The sequence below is a fragment of the Vicugna pacos genome, chromosome 3, assembly GCF_048564905.1.
Source record: "Vicugna pacos chromosome 3, VicPac4, whole genome shotgun sequence".
Lineage (NCBI taxonomy): Eukaryota > Metazoa > Chordata > Mammalia > Artiodactyla > Camelidae > Vicugna > Vicugna pacos.
Genome location: NC_132989.1, coordinates 47,352,428 through 47,372,844, shown reverse-complemented (window position 1 = coordinate 47,372,844; position 20,417 = coordinate 47,352,428). Strand labels below are relative to the sequence as shown.

The following is a 20,417-nucleotide window of genomic DNA, read 5'->3' as shown; positions in this document are numbered from 1 at the left end:
AACAGTAAAATGAAAAGCTATTATAATTCTAATTTCTAACAATGACAGACTGGCTGGCTATTCTCCAATTCATGATACTTTACTTTGGGGGCTCAGAATGAATTAGTATTTTGTAAAGCTTTAAATTTTAAAACTGAACCTGGCTCAGCCCGTATGTTAAGGTTCTGTTCCTAACGTGGATTTTCTACAACCTGCCTAAAAATATTTGATGGAAAAGAAGCCTGCTGCCTAAGTCCACATATTTCCCCTGTTAGAGGGAGGTGAACCACATCCCCAGAAACCATATTTCAAGCCCACAGGAAACTCATGAACTAAAATAATGAATGATAATGCCTCATTCTCTGCATTAATATTAAAGAAAAGAGAAAATAGAAAACTTTATAGCCACTATCAGCTCTCTGGACCATAAATCTCAAGTTTTGAGAATTGCTTCCCAAAAGGGTAGGGAGCGGGGATGAGTTGTGAGAGAGCTTTGGAGCCTAGAGATATTTTTTAGCAAGCCAGCAAAGCAGTGACACAAATTTCTACATATCTCTGGCTGTGAAAAGTCTCATTTGTGGTGATTTATATTTCCTCATAAAGAACTCTGTAGATAATATAAGCCTGCTGTGAGGCTGTCTGACAACTTTCAAACCAAGAGTTACACGACCATTCTGTTAAAATAGAGCACGAAGAGATGAGTGGGAAAATCTGCAGAAATGGTATTTTTTTCTGATGAAAGGCCAAAATACTGTTCTTCCCGCATGCACAGTGTTGAGAGGGTCACCTTTCACTCTGTGTGCACATCTCACAGAAAATATTTTGGTCATCTATATGAGGAAATTCTGTTTTTTTCCCTCAAGATTGACTATGCGTTTGGTGTGTGCATGCTTGTGTAATTTACAATAAATGACACTTAGACATCATCACGCTGGAGTTCAGTTGCCCTAATAAGTTACTAAGGGAAACACAGAGAATAGCATGCTGACAACCTGAAGTCAATGAAGTATAAACACTGTTATTCCAAGTGTCACTGGCGTGTTATTTCCATTTCTCCTGGCATCTGCTCTATGTAACACTGCACATACACCCGATGCAGCAGCTCATTAAACTGTTTTCAGTTAACTCTGAAACCAAATTAGTACATTACATGTTTATAAGGCTGAGAATTACTGCTTCCCTGTGAAATTACACAATTAATCAGGTGCGTCATTTCTCTCGGAGATGCAGCCACTTTTGATGTTTAGGGATAAAAAGAACAATCCTTTCATTCCTTTCCATTTCAGCATTTAATCTCAGTGGCATTACAAGGAAGTGAAAGGAGACATAATTCCTTCCTCCCCCTCAGGAGGTCAGAACTCTACATGTCCCCTCAATCTCATAACAGAATTTTCAATTCCTAAAAGGAACACAAATAAAAATTATTTTGTTTTTGAACTTCCTATCTGAGTGTCACAGCCTTTGAAAAATTTGATCAGTGGGCAGAGTAGCCTTCAGTTTCTTAAGGCTGATACCGTGAAATGCCATCAAGCCCCAATTATTCAACAGCTTTTAAGGCTCCCTATGCGAACTTTAAGAATGCTCCCAAAGTCAAAATCTATTAAGCAGTGATGTTTGCCCCAGTTTCCTTTTTCAGAACCCCAGCATTAATTTATTTGATTCTTTTCAACCGTACCTCATCCTTTAGCTCAGTCATTTACTAGGGCATACATTTCTTTTAAAATTCTCCCACTTGATCAAACGATACTGTCAAAAATTTTAAAAATAACAAGGTGTTTTTAAATACCCTTTGCTCCTATTAATTGCCTCCTCCACCTTTGATTTTACTCAGACTATCTGAACCATGCTGGCTGAAGCATCCTCACTGCAGCCGTGCCTGAGCGGACACTGAGCATAGTGTTCAGAAGGCTAACAGGGCGCCTGGCAATAAACAACAGTTTTCATATGAGAAACTTACAATTAACACAGAAAAATATCCTGAAGTCCCTAAACATCCTCTTTATTTAACTTTCGTTTAAGAGCCCTTGAAATCCATTCAAGCTTTCCTAAAAGATGGCTAGGGACAACTTGAAACAGACACAATTCTCTCAACTCATTCTTTAAATAAAAAGGTGCATTCCTGCAGGTTCACTAAAGACCACTGGAAGTACACAAAGGGAAGAGAATGACTATTTTCAGAGAGAAATCTGATAAAATCCCAAACTTCTAGTGTCAAGTGGAGAAAACCTGTTTCATTGTATGTTCAAAATTTTTCACAACATTTTAAGAAACCCCTATATTTTAGAAACTGAGATACACTCTGTATCTATATCTGAGCAATTACTATGTGATGTCTGTGTCCTACTCATTCTTTTCTACTCTAGAAAATACTAAAACTTGTCAATTTCCTAACACTGCCCTTAAACTCCCTTCTCTCTTAATATAAGCATGTCTCACGAAATACCATGCTCCGAGTCTATATACCTACAAAAAATGCAGGAGGTGAATTAATATTTGACCACCGTCCTGGAAATTTCCGTTATAAACCCCCTGAATCTCAGCTGAAGTATGTGCTAGCACATTTCATGCTAAAATAGGACTCCGGGAATCAAAAACATTTGTCCATAATAAAAGCAAAATGCACACACACATTGAAGCAAATATTGAGTTGTTCATTTTAAGAAAGTACATTGCACTTACAGGTCACCTCCCCTGCAAGAGTAAAAGACTATGAAAGATGAAAAAGATTACCTCCTGCTTTGATAAATGTGCCGTTTTGACACTCTTCTATTTCAATAGGAACAACTCAGAAAAAAGGCGGCTTCGTGTGAACTGTCAAGACCAAAATAATTCTTAATGTAGATTACTAAAGTAAGCTGCTGAAAAACCAGACATCTAACAGGGGATGAAGACTTCCTTAGGCATATAATCCTGGCATAATGTTCCTTCAGAGTGTAGGGCATGGACTTAAAATGTGACTTTTTACAAGGCATTTATGAGTTTTGCTTTTTTTTTTTTTAACTAAACTAAAATATCAATCAGGGCTATTCAAGTTGCTGCGACTTTTCAAAGGGTACAGAACTTTTTGGATGTCAATTATTGAAGTTATTATTTTGGTAGTCAACTGGTCCTTTGAAAAATACGTCTTTAATTGAGCCTTGGAAAGAATAAAGATTATGATAGTAAACTATTATTATATACCCATTTTACAGATGAAGGAAACGGGGGCTCAGTGAGATTAAGTTACCCAAAGTCACATAGCGATTAAGGGTACAGAAGAGTGATGTGAGTCCAAGGGTGCATTCAACAGAGTCTATGCCTTTTTCCCTTTTTCTTTTCAACCATGTTCCACTCTCTCCCTTGATGTAATGTATCCCCCTCTCCTGTGATATAATCCCCAGCATATGATCAAAACACATCACTCAAGAAACTAGAGACCTGTTGCCGTGGGTGCAGTAAACCTGATGCTTCTCATTTGCCTGCTTTTCTCAAACATCAGCATCCAAGAAAATTTTTAATTGCTTTTTTGTTCTATTTGGTTCACTAATACGGTATTTATTCATTCAACAAATATTCAACAACTCTTCTACTGGCTGTTTTCTACTATTTTTCATTTAAAATAGACAGTTTTAAATCAACATTATGGTTAAGCAGATTTTCCACATTATGGAGGGTTGGGCTGATTTTAGAAACACTTCGGTGAGAAACTGCACTCTGAATTCCACACAACTCACCTGTAAATAAGCTTTTGGAACATGTCCAGTTGGCAAGTGAAGCACTTTCTTTATGTTAGTATTCTCTGAATTTACTGAATACTCTTACACCTTTTAAAGGAGTCAATAATTATCGTGTACAATCAAATGATTTCTGAAGCTGATCTTGATCATTTCAGTAAGACTTCCCTTCAGAATTTATGTCACTTATTTTGTCAGTTTTAAAAACTGTGTAGAGCATATTAAAATTGCTTCACAGCTTAAGATTGTAAACTTTTAATTAAAGTATATAAAGCAGGGAATGAGCAGTTAACCACATGCATTCCAGCAGTGAGATACTATGGATTTAAGAATGATGCCCACAGTAACATCAACTGTCCCTGTGATTTTCCTTCTAATATACACACATGCTCAAAAGAACGGAGCAGAAGTCTTCAGCTCCCTGAAAGTTCATTTTGTTAATGACATTTCAGGATTCTAACTTCAAAGGAATGGACATTTGCCAGCTCTATACTTCCATCAGCATATCAGTATGAAGGGGGGGGGGTAATAACACTAAAGCACCAGGTGTATTCAAGTTTACTTGCCAATAAGCTTAGGAAGAGTGTTTCCTAAAAATCTCCCAGAAAGCGCTGGTTTCCATCTGAGGGCTGCAACTGTAAACTGTCTTTACTCTAGAGTATCTTCTTTCGAAAAAAATCAGCTATACCTTAGATGTGGCAAATGCTAGAACTGTCCGCCTTTTTAGTATGATTTTCAGAAAATGAATTTGTCTTCCTTATTGTCGGCCTCTCATTAAAACTCATTTCCTGAATCAAGTGTTCAATCACTATTCAGTCTGGATGCTGAATATGCAGTGGATTTAAGAAGAATCTCTTTGAAAATTCAACTTTTCTGGCTTCTGAAGTTACTGAATTAAAAGGGTCAATCATCTGGGAGGATATAGTTGAAAAACCTTTTGGAGATGGAAAAGTCTGCTTTGCAGAGCTGAAAATGCATAAATGCGTTTAACATGTATCTTGCTACTACCTGATCTGGGGTTCCAGTAAAGTTTATAAAATAATATCCTCTAAACAGTAGTGTTAATTGTTTCCATTCTTTTCTTTTTTAATACAAAATAAAGTATGCTTTTCCCTTTTAAGCATATAAGACCTAGGACTTTATCTCTTCACTTCCTTTCAGTTGGTTACTCAATTTCTTCTCCAATCAGTTATTTCTCATCGGTGTGAACTTTTTTCTAGTTACCTAACTTTTCTGTGCCTCAGTTTCTTCGCCTATAAAATGACAACTAAGAACAGTTCCTGACTGTGCTGTTTTGAGAACTGTAGGAATTTAGAATTTAGCACAGTGCCTGGAACAGAGTAAGTGCTGTGCAAACACTAGTGAGTCTTATTTATTGAACATTTACTATGTGCCAAGTAACGTTATACAGGGCAGGGAGCAGAAATTCGTGAACAAGCAAGCACAAATGAGTAACGTCAGGGGTGATGAGCGCTTGAGGGAAAAGAAAGCAGAGCAAGAGTGCAGAGAAGATACAGACGCTGTGTTTATACAGGGAGGGCACAACAGCCTCTCGGATAAAGACAGTTTGGGGCACAAACTAAAGCAAGTGAGACCTAGGGACGAGAGTGCCTGGGCCAGCGACAACCCCAGGCAGAGAGAAGATGAAGGACCAAGGCCTTGATGTCAGGGGGCGCTGGGCAGATGTGAGGACCAAGGCAGGCAGGATGGAGGGAGCAGAGACAGCAGGTAGTGGGTGTTAGGACAAGAAGCCCAGGAGGCCGAGGGTGGGGAAGAGAAGAGGACCCACCGAGGAGGGCCGTGATTGCCAGGTTAGAGACCTGGGCTTTTTGTCTTGAGACAGGAGGGCTTTGACAAAGCAGTGACAGGAGGCAGAAACAGACAGGAGCCCGCTGCATTCGTCACAACCAGACGATGGTGCTTGGGTCGGGTGGCCAAGATAGAACTAGTTCAGTAACTCTAATACACTGCTCCACTCTGCGTTTTTCCCCAAAATATCCTCTTAACTGGCGTTTGTTGACCATCTACTCAGTAAGGCACTGGGCTGGGCCGTTTTACAGACGTGGCTCTCACCCTGGTGTGCAGAGCCCACGACAACATACAATCAAGCTGGGACACTGAAACTCCACGACAGTCTGAAATCATCTACTGCAACCTCATTATTTCACAGGCGTGGAATGAGACATCCAGAGAGATTAAACGATGTACCCGAGATCCTTACAGCTAGTTAAGAGAAAGGCCCACGACTCAGTTTTCCTTACTTTACAGAACAGGACATTCAGTATCAGCGTTTCTACTGACTTAACAAAAATAACTTACTGCGCCCTTATTTTTCCCCCTTTGCATCTTCTGATTTAAAAATAACAACATGAAACTTCTTTCACACATGTCCTCATTAGGTTAGTGTTTATGAGAACCATTCCTAAAGTGATTATTTTTGAGGTTTCTTAAATAACTCTTTGCCTTGGGAAGTCTACATACCTGACAACGGCCAAAATCTACTGACGCACAGTTCTGCAGACCTATCACCGACAGAAAAACCACCGACCTTCCGGGTGCCAATCTCTTACCAAAATAACTTCTATACTTATAACTCCTGTAGTTTAAAAACAGTGTTTGTCAGATTGAGGGGATGGGCTGAGTCTGCCTGAGCAACAATCAGCGATGAGAACAGCTTAATACACCGCCTGTTCCCAAGGAGACGACCACGTGGCCTAGCGTCTCGCTTGGAACAGAGAACCTAGACAGAGGAGGGTACTTAATTTTTAAAGTAAACAGGAAAGAAACTTCATACAAGATCTATCCAACAACTGTATTTTTTAAAAATTCTGTGTAACATGGAGAATTAAAAAGGAAATACATCTTGCTGAAGATAAGCAGAACTTGGTAAGAATACTCTGGTTTGGGTCCTGAGTCTGAGTGACGAGGTGGATTTCCTGTTATGAAACGCTCCTCTTCCCTTCTCCCAAATCCTAGTTTGTATCTGCATTTTGGCCCCCTATAGCCACCACTAAACTTAAGCCTTCCTCCAGCAGGATTGCCAAAAGGCTACAGCTTTCATTTTTCTCTTGGAAACCTTGGAAGAGCTTTTAAGGGCCTTGAGGAGCTGAAATATTCCCCTGGCCTAGTAAGGACATTCCATAAAATTGACGAGTGGGCAGTCAGGCTTGCTCCTGAGATCAGCAGTAGAGTGCCTGGTAACGTAATAAGGGTGAAAAGAGCCATTTCCCAATCATCTTGTTCATTCCACGCATATTAAGAGAGAGGAAAATTCAACTGAGGGCCAGTTCTCCCCTAAGAATCCTCTAGTTTAATTATGACCACAGTCTACTGTGTGAGAGACGCCCACGTTCGCTCTGCCGCCCCTGCTCTCAGTGGCGAAAGGAAGAGAGGAAACCCTTTCCCTACTGAATAGACAGCAAAGGATGTGCTTGTGGTTCTAAAACCTGGTTGAAAATTCAATTTAACCAACTACCAGGCCACGGCGCTTCTTGTAAATGAACATCTTTTTGCTGCTAATTCTGTGCTATTTTACCTTTCATTAAAAAAAAAAATGATTCAGGTTAAACTCAGCTGAACAGCAAAAAGCTCTTGATATTTTGAAGCATTTTGGAACAATTACTTTGACAGGAGCCCTTGACAGTTAAATGACTCCATTAAATGAATGTTATAGAAGACACATAATGATTTTTAGTGAAATATTGAATTTAACCACAAATGAGGGAAAACCAGTCATAAGCACTGTGGGTACATCTGAATAATAATATCTTGCTTATGAACCTCAATGGACTCTATAATTCCTAATAATCATGCAATCAACCAGCTAGCTGGTGAGTGTGTGTTTCCCATCTTAGTGCTCTCTGTTCATGTTGGCTTTTTGCTTTTGTTGTTGTTTTTTAATCTGAGAAACCAATATGGAAATTCTTAAGCTGGCCATCGTTTCCTCTCAACAGGATGATACTTCAGACACTTAATGAGTGTCGGTCCCACAACTGAAGTCTTCCTCTTCCCTTTTTCTGAATGAGATTCTTTCACAAAGTGAAAAAAATCAGCCAACAGCAAGAGCCTGTTGCCTGAGAAAGTGTGAATTCACTGTATGCTAGTGTTTTCCCTCCGTGGGACTCAATATTCCTTTTCTTATTTTATGGATCAAATGTGAGATACTATCAAGACTTTTATATGTTTTCTCATGACTAACGACTGAAATATGTACTGAGATAATAAAACTGGTACTGTTCAATTTCCTTTTTAAACTCAGTTCTGATACCAGTGAGAGTGCTCTTGTGATGGGGAAATCCGGGTTATTACGGAGCTCTGTTTTCTAGAGAAGAGGAGCTACAAATCCTTGTAGAGGGACACATGTAGGTTAGGAGTGGGTGGGGACACCGGGACTGAAGAAGTGAGTCAGAAAACCAAGACCGTCCTTTGCCTGGTCTGCTGGGCAAGCAGGGGTGACAGGCTAGCGCTCGGCTCGCTGGGAGCCCCTCCTGACCCGCCCTGGGCACCGGTGTGGCCACGCCTCCAGGTTCTTCCACGTCAGGTGCCACTGCCCCCAATCCCCCTGTCCCCCGCACTCAGCAACTGTCTGCTTCCACCTTCATCGCCTATTTACATGTCTGCTCCCCACCCGATGGTCACTCTTTGAGGACAGGAGTGTCTTTTCATCCTGCATCCTCCACATTTCTGAGTCACAATAAGCCTGTCGGTCAATGTACTTTTGAACGAAGCATTTTTAACATTTTAACTCCTTCAGCCGACGATGAAAACATGTGGAAAAGGTCAGACAGTTTAAATATCTGACACTAGTTAAAGGAAAGTCTAGATACACAGCGAGCTGCCTGAATTAGGTACTTCCTAATGCGCTGCTAACTCGAGTGTGGTCCACAGACCAGCAGGAGGAGCCGCTTCACCCAAGAGCCTTTAATGCACATCCCAAGCCCCACCGCAGAGCCCCGAATCAGAACTTACATTATAACAAGACCCCCAGGTGACACGCACGCTCAAGTTTGAGAAGCGTTTACCTGGGATATATGACCAGTACGATGCCTTAAAAAGCATTCACGACAGAGAAAAAACAAGGCCAGGGCGATGGGATTCACGCAGGGGTCGGCGGAGAAAGTTTTAGAGCTCTCTCAGGACAGAGTCGCTTAGCGGTAAGTTCACAGGTGGGAAACTCACTTACACTAGCTCCCTGGGAACCCTTTCTAGATGCTTCTTCATGCTCCTTCCTGTTTAAAGACACAGCTGCTCTTAATAATTGTCTTTTCTCCTTGGTGCAAAGAGAGTATTTATCGTCAGCACGCTGACACTTGCAGGAGTTTCAGTTTTCTCCACTGGAAATGTGGTGATTCAAAGGATATTGCTGACACCTGAGTAAGAAATCCAGCGACTCCAAGCTATGCAAATTTAATTATTTCCTCTAATTTTTCGTTCAGGAATCTTTTTCTTTTCCTGAGCTTTGGAGAAGTCTTAGCAATTTTCATATAAAAGAAATACAAGTCAGCAGTGGTTCACTGAACAGGCTGACATGCAATTTCATACGGGCAGAGGTGCTGTGTCTTTAATCTAATTTGTGCTCTCAATTCTTAGCTAATGTATCTAGGAATTCCGGTGTACGCATTTACAAGGAGACATCTATAATGCAGAGTCCAGCTCTCTGCAATTCACTGAAACATGGCTAAAAAATTAGCCTGGGTTTTTGCAGCTGCCCTATAATGTGATAAATCTCTGTATACTCACAGATGTAGAAATATTCCCGGCCTGGCCTGAATTCAAATCCTAGAGAAAACGGTGTGAAGAGCTGGAATTTTTCAGAGAACTTGAGTGGTCCATTTGGAGAGTGAGGCCGGTTACATTCCCATCTCTTGAACCCTTTGGAAGTGTGGTCGCAGGCACTGTAGCCATCAAAGTTCACCATGTAGAGGACATACCGCTCAGTCTTATCTTCCGGGACAGAGTCCTCATAGTGAGGGCAGAACACATCCAGGTAGTCGTTGATACAGACGTCAATGTGGTAGTCACCCCTCTGGAATCTGTTGGGAGAAGAAGAAGAAGATGGGATAATTCATACAGGAAAGGTTTCCTGCTTGGAATCAGTGGTTGAGCCCTTTAATAGTGCTCGAGCTTAAGATTTATTATAGTAAGTTTTTATTTCATGCCACATGACTTGAGGCATGGTTTGAAATGTTGCTGTTCCAAATCTAAGTAACAAGCCGTTTTTAGAGGAATTCTATTATATTTGCTTCAAAATACCCTGTCAGTGGAGCATTTCCCTTTCATTTTAAGTACTGAAGGTACCGATTCATTGTTTTCCTTTTGTCCTTAAAATCACACATACTGAAGCAAAGTCTTCATATTTCTAAATCAGTGTTTAAGTTAATCATGTTTTTGAATAAATGAGTAAGAAATTTAAAGAATACATGAATTGTTTTTGTTATAATTGAGACTATTCTTAATTTCCAATGCAAATGTGGAGAATTAGAATCATAAAACGGAGAGAATTCGAATCATAAAATTTGAAAGTCAGAAAGAAAATTCCTAGAACAACACTTCCACTTGAGAGGAAGATAAAACCAGAAGGCAGAATGATGAAGCACTGAGCCACTGAGCTAGACCTGGGACAGAAACTTCACATCCTCGCTAGGCATCTCCCTTGGTGCGTCTGCTTTTGTCACAAACCCCTTTTAACCAATCTCCGTTTTGCTGCCCTATCCCTCTCCCTATTAAGAAAACTGAAACCTTCCAAGTAGAATGACTTTCCTCTCCATTTCTTTCAATTTCATACGTTGTGTTCTAAGGCTGGACGGATGAGTAAGGAAAGTTAACAGGCCAGACGAAAATTGCAAAACCGTGGCCACTGCATCCTGAAATAGTGAAAATGTAGGCACATGCACATGCACACACCACACTGCTTCAATGCTTATCTGACAGAAAGTTTTGCTTATTTGTTTTAACTAATGTGCTTTTTCCCCTGTCCACAGAACAGTTTTTCCCAGGACCCAGTGATGTGTGAAACAGGAATTGTTACATACACAACTTTCTAAAATCAGGGTGGAAAAGCTGACAAAATCCCTTTGTTTTTAGCAGGTAAGGAAATTCTTCTCTGAGTCCTTAGAAAGGTCAAGATAAAACTATGTTAGTGCTGAAATACGACGCCCATAAAGTCATATAATTTTCAAGTCAGACAGCCTCAGCGAGAACACTTCCCAGTGACAGTGAGCTAGTCTATTCCATTTTTGGACATCTCTAAATGTTAGCAAGTTTCTTCTTATACCGAGCATCAATCTGCTTCTGTGTAATTCCCATCCAGTGATCCTACTTGTGCTGCTTCAAATTACCAAGAGCAAATCTAATTCCTCTTCTACCAGGTAGCCCATAAAACATGTGGACATGTCAGCTGTGTCTCTTGGTAGCCTCCCTTCTCCAGACTTGAAAATCCTGATTCCCTTTGGTTATTTCTGGTACAGTTTCAGGCTCTCCTCATCATTCTAGTTTCCTAGTTCCCCTTAAGATGTAGCACCCAAACATCACAAAGACCTCTGACAGGTTGTGACCAATAATCAGCCCAGCAGAAGAAGTGCTACTGCTTTTGCTCTGGATGCTAAATATTCATTGACCAAGCCAAGACTCCCTTCTGAAATAAACCATGATAACAGTGGAAATACTACTGATTTTGACAGAGTAGACCTAGATTTAAGGACTTGATCTGCTGCTGGTTGAGTAGGAGAGTCGTAAGTCTCCTGAGCCTCAGTTTCCTAAGATGTAAAGTGGAATGATAATGAGAATCTTCCTTGCCGACCTCACACGGCTGCTTCAAGCCTCAGAGGAGGAAATGTATGAAAAAATACACGTGCCTGTAAAGCACTGTTACTGTGATCAGGATACAGTGAAGCACTTAAAATTAAAATTAGTAATTAACAAGATATTAATTTTTAAACCACAGCAGTAAGAGCCTACAACAGAAATAAAAATAATCCCTATGTTTCCCTTTTTAGAAATCTCAGAAGAAAGGAAATCACATAAAAATCCTAAATTCTATCCTCAAATAGCAAATGATCCCCAGAAATTCCACTTGCCCCATGCTTTTCAAAAGCTGCGTGCTCATTTATCCAAGAGAAATAACAAAAGATGATCAGATCACTTTTCAGTTCGAGGATCTCAAAATATATAACCATTTGTAAAAACAAAAAACCCTTGGAAGTATTTATTTCTTTACATTTACAATGATCACGAAATCAGGTTTGCTTTTTTCTTCATTACTGGCAGACAACGATTTGTCAAGATGCAAGGAAAGCCTGTGTTGCTTTTAAAAGATTTCTGAACATCAAGGTAACATCGCTGCCAAAGTACAAAGAAAAGACACTGCAACGTTCAGATAAAAGGGTGCTGGGGTATGAATCATCGGCACTTGGAGGGGCTGACAGCTCTGGATGAGAGCCAGACAAGGACTGCAGCAGAAGCCAGTGCCCAGATGTGCTCTGTATTATTATATTATTATTATAGATTTTAAAGACATTCAAGGGGGAAGTTTTCCCTCTTCCCAAATGTCACTCATTTTAGCTCCTTCCAGCACTTGATGCTGCTTAAAAGTGAAAATAAAAAAAACTGCCGCTGTCCGGTCCCATTCTGTTATTGCTTTATTTTACGAACTGTCATAGTTTTTGGCACCTCTACTTTTATCCCTGTTAATGTTGCTGTAATTTTAATAAAGCAAACCAGGAGCCTGAAGACTCGATTTACATTGCGTTGGCTAGTTAGTTACCTTTTCTGGTGATGCTTTACTGTGTGGGGTGGTAAATGGATCACTGAGGAGCCAATTTTAAAACATCAGATTGCACTAGCAATTAGTACTTATACCCTTCTATCCACGTGACAAATAATGATGATTTACTGGAGAATCAACTTACACTCTGTTTCAGATATTTAATTTGAGTAAGTTTACTAATGTAAATTTCAAAGCCTGGACAGTGTAAACGTAAAAACAATGATGAATTGGAGCTCATAAAAGGTGTCTGTATAGTGTAGCCAAGGACAATCCAAAGAAAGGTTCAGGGTTAGATATTCTAAGACTATCCCAAATTATGCTTCCTGGCTACAAAGTAGCACTGAACCATTCTTTTCTGGCCTTACTGTGAAGAAGTACATATATATGGCTAATATTATTGAGTGGTTCTTATATTACATTCATTATCTCAATTTAATCTCCATCGCAGTCCCACAGGACACTCTTAGTATCCCCGGGTAAAGATGAGGAAATTGAGATTAAGAAGTCAAGCAACGTGCCCCATGTTACACAACTAGTAAAAGATGGAGGCAGAATTCAAAGTCAAGCAGTCTCACCTCAGAACTGAGATTTAATTACTAAAGTCAGGTTCTTAGGTCTGCTATATTTTCCCCCAGAGGGATGATTCTCATTTAAAAACTCTTTTCCTTCCAATTTTATTGAGATATAATTGACATATATATAGCACTGTATACATTTTTCGGGGAGGAGGTAATTAGGTTTTATTTATTTATTTATATGGAGGCACTGGGGATTGAACCCAGGACCTTGTGCTTCCTAGGCACATACTCTACCACAAAGCTATCCCTCCCCATCAATTCTCATTTTTGGTGGGGTTTCAGTTCTCTCCTTCCTTCACTGATGCAACAAATATCTGCCATGTCCAGGATCTGCTATACTATGGCTTTACATACACTGCTGCATAAAATCCTTCTTGGGTAGTTATAATTAGTTTCATTTTATCAGTGAGGAAATGACATTCAGAGAAATTGTTACCCTCTCAGTTCAACTGTTTTCCTACAGGAAATAAGCGGCAGAGTCAGGACTTTTAACCCCAGTCTGATATGATTCTGAAGCATATACTCTTTCCCCCTAACCATGATGGCTCAAAGCTTTCCCGGTTGTAATCTCCCCATCCTGTTTACAGTGCTCTTCTAGGAAAGCCTGCTGCAAGGGCTTCAGCCCTGCTCTCCTCCCCACTAGGGTGATCCAAAACTCCTGCCCAGAAAACTGAAGGGTGCGTCAGCGTTTAGAAGAAGCCTCAGATCGCAGGGTTAGCTCCCTGATTCATGACCTTCATTCCAGACTTTCACGGGATAAAGTGCTGTTAGACACAATAGCCATTCACTTAAAAGGATTTTTTTTTCCATCACGAAACTGCTTTCATGAACTTTAGCTCATATTAAGTGAGCAAATTCACCTCTAAGAAGAGTGATTCCACATGCCAATATTTACAAATGTCATGGGTAGCTCACCACTGCTTTACCACACTTGTACATTTCTTGGGAAATGTTCTTGTAAATGTGTCCTCTTTACTCTTTATCTTTAATTCCGTCCATTCTCTCCATGGTTCTCTACCTCTCTGAAACCACTGCATATTATGAACTGTAAGAATTTCTGGCTGCATACCAACAAGCCAACAATAATTACAATACAATCTCTACTAAATTATCACAGTGGTTTACAATGTAAAAGCATGCATGGTTACCACACTTAGAAAAGTGATTGTGTTGGAGTAAAATGATTACTGCCTTGCCTGTGTTCTCACAATACAAGTCTCAAGTGCCAGGAAACACCTCATACGCATAGAGTGATGGCCCTTGTTCTCCACTGGGTTGCAACAGTTACTCAGGCCAATGTTCCACACAATATGTAATAGTTTATATATACTCTTTTATGGCAAGAACACACTGTATACATTTATCAACATTTGGCAGGAGACTGGTTCAGAATGTTATGTATATTATAAAAGGGTCATTTTAGTTGATTAAGAAGAATAAATTTCAGCACAGCAACTAGTTCTTTGTAATCAACACAACTACCCCAAATGAATTATACACTTGATTGTTTTTGATGACCCACAGGCTCCCTGGAGAGTTGGATAAAAGGCACATTTCGGGGCTACTGATAGCAAAAGTGACAGCTGAAGGTGGGATGTGAGCTAGAAAGTCAACATGCAGACTGTGTGTGTGCGTCAGTCTTCAGTGTTGACCTCGTGACATTCCACAGCCAAACACAGTTTTTATTATAAATTTAAAACCATTATTAATATCTCTCTCCATATTTCACCTGCCTGGATAAAGTGAATCATGACTTGAGCCTCAGAATTCAAATGAAATAACAACAACAGAAGTGAGGTTAAGAGTCGACAGTCTCTCTTCTCATTGAGTTATCAACAACGCACCCCCAAGTTTCTACTGAGATAGGAACCAAAATGTTGTTTCAAGATTAGAGTTAACCGGAACCAAAAGACTTTGTCCCTCCTAACTCAATACTTTATTTCCAAACTTGAGTCCCCCCACTGGGGACATCTAGTACTTGAATACTCAGCCCTTCACCTCAAGCAGAAGTTCTCAACTCACTCTGACCTTGGCTCCTCTTTGCCAGGGCAAGGAGACATCACCTAGCCTTCTATCTCAGTGGACGGCTTTCATTTCATTGACCTTACTTCCTCCTCTACCATATGGTCTTGGGTTGTGGACACTGACAGCCGTGAGGCTGAGGCCACAGGACACACAGGCAGTGCCTTGGATTTCAGGCTGCAGAGAAGCACCACCACCAGCACCATTAGCATCTTTGTCTGAGTTCATCTTCAGCCACTTTCCCCTGCAGTCTTCCTTCTCTCATTCCATCCTCATTGGCAAAAGCCAAAATGCATTTCATTTGAGTAGCTGGAAAAGGAAGGGTACGGTGCCTATTTAAATCGTTCTAAATTGGCCTTTAGCATATGTTGCTGGCACAGCAGAGAGCCTGCTTCCAGGGAAATATGTACTGAGGTATTTTATCAAGCAGTTCCTGAGTGAAATTTCTTCTCTCCATAAATATAGAAATTGCATTACTGAAAGGAGACGGAGTAGTGACTAGAGGTTAGGAAGCTGTGAGACACTTTTATCCCCCTTTCATGTAATGTTTTAAAGGATTCAATAATGAAAATGTTATTTCTCATGAGCTGGATAGTTGATTATTACGTTTTAAATGTATTTTAATCTGTCAAAGAGGTGATTGTTTTAATATTCCTATTTGAACAGAACTACAGTGTCACTTCTTTAATTACAAGGCAACTTAATACATTACAGTCTGAAATTGAAATGGAAAAGAAGGATATGATTTATGGTCAAAGATTAAGCAAATTTATCAGCTCAGGGTTCCTCCCAAATTTTAAACTAAATCTAGAGTGAACATGTCTTGGCTGCACAGTCTTTCAATTCTATTATGGATTTAAAGGCTAATTTCAGAATATGATGTCTCTTTTTAACCAGAATAATTTCTCATCTGTCCTGAAGGATGTAATGGGCCCAGCAACAGACAGGAGATTTGGTTTATAAATATGTTTTGTGAAGAGATGGGCAGGACGGCAGGCTCTGTTGCATAACACGTCTCTTCTTGTCTCCTGTTACTCCTTTCAGCACAGAATGCAAGCCTTATGGCTTTCGGATCCTAAATCTGAAGATGCTCTTTTTTTGGTTTTGTTTTTCTGCAGAGGTTAAAGTAAGAAATACAAACAGCAAAGCAAACTTGGGGAAGATAGATCATATTAACACTACTGGGGGCTGAAGAAAGATTTGTTTGGCGGATTTAAATGTTCCTTCTGTCTCACAGGCTGAAACGTGTCAACCTTTCAAATGTATGGCTAATTGAAGTTCATTTTCAGTTCTGAGTCAATCAGAGTCATAGACAGTTTTGCTGTTACCAGGCCAGTTCTTAAGGCTGAATGAGGTATAGAACATGATGACCCAAACACATCATTTCAAGCAGTCCAATCCGGCTCTTCCAGGCTCTAGAACATACCAGTAACACCTCAAATTCCCACAGAAGTGAAGATTTACAAGTTAAAAAAAAAATCTACCCAAAATGGACTGCAGAGAGGTTTCCCACATTTTCTTTCGCACTTGAAATGCTGTAGGCTGCAGTGCACGCTCTGACAAAATATTCAGAACCCAGAGTTGGTGCTCTGTGTACCCATTAATAAAAATTCCAATCAAGCTCTTATACATGCAAGCTGGAAGAAAGGAAATAAATGTTTTAGTAATTACAAATTCTGCAGCATGAGAGCCCTGCCTTAAATTCAGTAACTGTGGAAGCTGGGAATAAGACATAATTTACTTGGCCAGATACTGAGAATTTATTTAGCATACTAGCCTGTCCTTTTTTGTTTTCTGTGCGTGTGTGAGAGCATGTGCTTTAAAAGCAAGTGGTTTAAAATCCTCAATTAACACTAACTACTCATATCAAATAGATGGATAGACATCTCAAATAGCTTGCGCTTGTGGCTCTTCTAGTACGAGTCACATCAGGCTGAATGACTTTTTAGAACCAGTGTCTCCCAGGAGTAGTACCTGTTTTAAACACGAGGCCCACAAAAGGTTCTCTCCTCCAGTGTTTTAACTCATTTGCAGTTTGTTTTATTAGCTTGACTGAGGAGCTCCAAAGGAAACAAAGCATTAAATTGGCAGAGCCTAAACAAGACTTTCCTTCAGGAAGGGACTGGGAGCTCTGGGTGACAGTCTAATTGCTTCTAAGCCCCCAAAGAGGCCTCGGGCATGGAGTAAGAATGTGTCAACGTCAACAGGATAAATCAGCCAAAGAATTAACCAGGCAGAGTTCGACAGACCCGACACAGCACAGACCACTGCAAACGGTTTTCACAAAGGGATTAAAATAAAATAAAGAATTACCGCCTGGCAATCAGTGCGTCCTAACACAGGTCACTTCCATGACTCAAAACAGCCTCTTTCTTGACTCCTGCTAGCAAGGAGCTCCCTGACAAAGCTCTCCTCTGTGCCCTAAGTTCTCCAAATTTTTGCATCATGTCAAGCACAGGAACAGAACACCTGCCACATACACACACACAGATCCAAAAGCAGGCGTGGGAAATCAGTGAACAGGTTACCCAGCCACGGTCCTGGGAGAATAGGATTAAACAAATTAATTCCGTTCAGGGGATGTGGGAGTCAATCCAACAAACTGCCACCTGACAAACTGCTCACATACATCTAGCCCTTTGTATCCTGTGGGGATGGAGTCACCCAGCAGAATTCAGGCTATTCCCAGTTTCAAAATTAAGAATAGCCAAAGAGCTATGGTAAATGTCCTTCCTAGTAACCAACTCACATAATGACTTCGTAGTTCTCGAGAACGGATGTACGAGCAGTAAAATGAATATTTGGTATTCTGGCTTGATGATAACCCATTGAAATCATTACCACATAGGTCTGAAATCTGGCCCTGACTTTCCCAAAACTGGGGGGGGTGTCCGAAATCTATGTGGCATGGAACTAATCTCTACTAGTTTATTGTTAAACAAACAACAACAAGCTGGAAGAAAGGATGTCGGTATTGATGGGTCCCCGTTACGTTTGATCTTCATGGACAAGGGGAAGCAAGTATCTGGCACCGTGAGGGAACAGCAGTAACAGCAGTGTTCCACAAGCTCTAGGACGGAAAGCAGAAATTGTTGCTGTTTCTGTGTAAACTGGCAGGTGGGAAGGCGTTACTTTTACTTGGTTTGGTTAGGGCCTTGTGAGCAGCTGGGATACAAATCTGGAACCAGGAAGGAGGCCATGGTGAGATCTGGAGTCGTGAGAAATGAGCTGGCGGGTGGAGTCATAGAACGTACTGAATTCATTCAAGGTAAATGCAAAGATGTAGGTGAAAACTCAGACTGCACTGGGAGCGCATGACCGGCACTAGGGGTGTCACGGCATTTTTGCGTAGACCTTGTCCCCCACACAGAGAGCTCCCCCGAGGTAGTGCAGGTCTGCGCATCGCTGCATCCCCGCCACGTGGCATGGTGTCTGCACACAGTGGTGACTTGAGAGACGTCCCAGAAGGGGAAGTGTAGCTGAAGGTAATTAGAAGCAATGCTTAAGAACAGAAAAACTGGGTAAAGCGCCCAATCATCTCCTTCTGTGTTCTGGATCCCAGTATCCAAGTTGTAGAAGAGCTAAATCATATTACAAACAAAGGTCAAGCTCAGGAAGCAAAATAATGGCAGACTGCAGAAAGGAAAATGATCATCAGGACTGTTGTTCCCGCAACGCTCGAAAATCATGCCTAGCCGCGTAGACAACTTAAGCACCTAAGGCAGAATGAAAGTTTCTCTCTTGTCATTAAGTCCTCTATTCAATTACCATTTATCGGGGTAATTAAACACTGGAAAGTGATGCCAGGCTAATTGTTAGATTATGATAATTACATGTCTTTGCTATGCTACAGCTGATCAAAATAAGATGTGGTCCCGTGCACTTAGCTGGAGCCACTCTGTAATCGTCAGACTTTCGGAGAGTGGTAGGCCATTTATTACTAATTCATTACAAATCAGGCGGAGAAGCTTATTATTTGTAATGCCTCTTCCCCCCCGCCCCCAGTCTCCTGGAACAAGACTCCCAAAAGGTTAAGCATAAACTACCGCCTCTCATTGGCCCATTTCCATCCCAATTACACAGCTGAGCAGCATTAGGTGCCTCTATTTGAGAGGGTTCATCAGACTGCTTCACAAAATCCTGCAACTGCCTATCACACTGGCAGGAACACCCAAGGCTCCCTTTCAGCCTCTGCCAACCACTGTTCTGCTCTGAGCTGTGTCCCAGCAACCGCGAGCTGGCAATCTCACAAATCTCTCGGTGCGGAGGCTCCCTTCTGCTCGGGTCAGGCCTAGACCAGGCTGGGATATGCCCAGGGTTTGCTCCAGTTCACGGGACTCACGGGCAATACAGACTGTGCCCCTCCTGTCAGGACATCCAGCTTTGATTCCTCAAGCCAGGGTCACGAGAGGAAAGCAACTTTCTCATCACCTCCAAGCTACCAAATAGTGAGCCAAATCTTTGTAGAAAAAGGCCAGAACCCATCCTTTGTCCTTGGGCATTTTGGGGGGTTCTAAATCTCCCCTTCCATCCCTCTACTGTTGGGAGGTGGGATGGCCAACAGGTATTTGCGATTCTTTACTTGGCTTTATCCTGGGACCTCTCACACTCTCCCTGGCTACGATCATTAGAGTGTGTTTACATGGGCCACCGCTGGTGGAGGAAGCAGAGTGTCAGGTGAAAGTTTACAAACTGCTACAAAGTTCATGTTATGATTCTCTATTTTAGGATTTTTTTTCTTCTATCATTTGGGGAGTGATACAGACTGTTTGCCCCTCAATTCATATGCTGATGCCCCAACCCCCAGTGTGATGGTGTTGGAAGATAGATATGGAATTAAAGTTAAATGAGGTCATAAGGGTGTGGCCCTGATCCAATAGGATTAGTGTTCTTCAAGGAAGAGACACCAGGAAGTGTGCCCTCTCCCTTCTCTCCCTTCACATGCCTCTGCAAGCCAGGAAGAGAGCTCTCACCAGGAACTGACCCTGCTGAACCTTGGGCTGGGACTTCTAGCTTCCAGAATTGTGAGAAAATAATTTTCTGTTGCTTAAGCCAACAAGCCTATGTTATTTTGTCACGGCAGTCTGAGCAGACTAATACAATCTAGAAGTTAATTAATGGTAGAGTTGGGGCTAGGTGCTACTGAATTACATCACTGCCAGGGACTTCAGAGATACAAAGAATTACCAAACAACAACAAGGCAGCAATGCCAGGAGGGAGAGGAGAGAGGGAGGGAAGAGAGAGGAGCTGAGTCACTACCGGCACCTCTACAAACGAGCCCCTGCAGGGGAGACCCTCAATACCCGTCTGCTGTTCCAGGCAAGTGGCTGCTCTGAGGGGAGAAGGCACAGTGTATTCCT

General features: G+C 41.3%; 1 protein-coding gene and 1 non-coding gene across 3 annotated transcripts in view; both read right to left on the bottom strand.

Moving 5' to 3' along the window:
* The window catches only part of EFNA5 (ephrin A5), a 267,270-nt gene that overhangs the window by 35,581 nt on the left and 211,272 nt on the right, over nt 1–20,417 (bottom strand). For both annotated transcript variants that reach the window (XM_031673195.2, XM_006207985.4), the window contains exon 2: nt 9,432–9,724. In XM_031673195.2, coding sequence (XP_031529055.1) covers nt 9,432–9,724 — 293 coding nt within the window. The remainder of the gene's footprint in view (nt 1–9,431; nt 9,725–20,417) is intronic.
* Nucleotides 13,214–13,285, bottom strand: TRNAP-AGG (transfer RNA proline (anticodon AGG)). The gene has a single exon. It is a non-coding gene; the product is annotated as a tRNA-Pro (tRNA).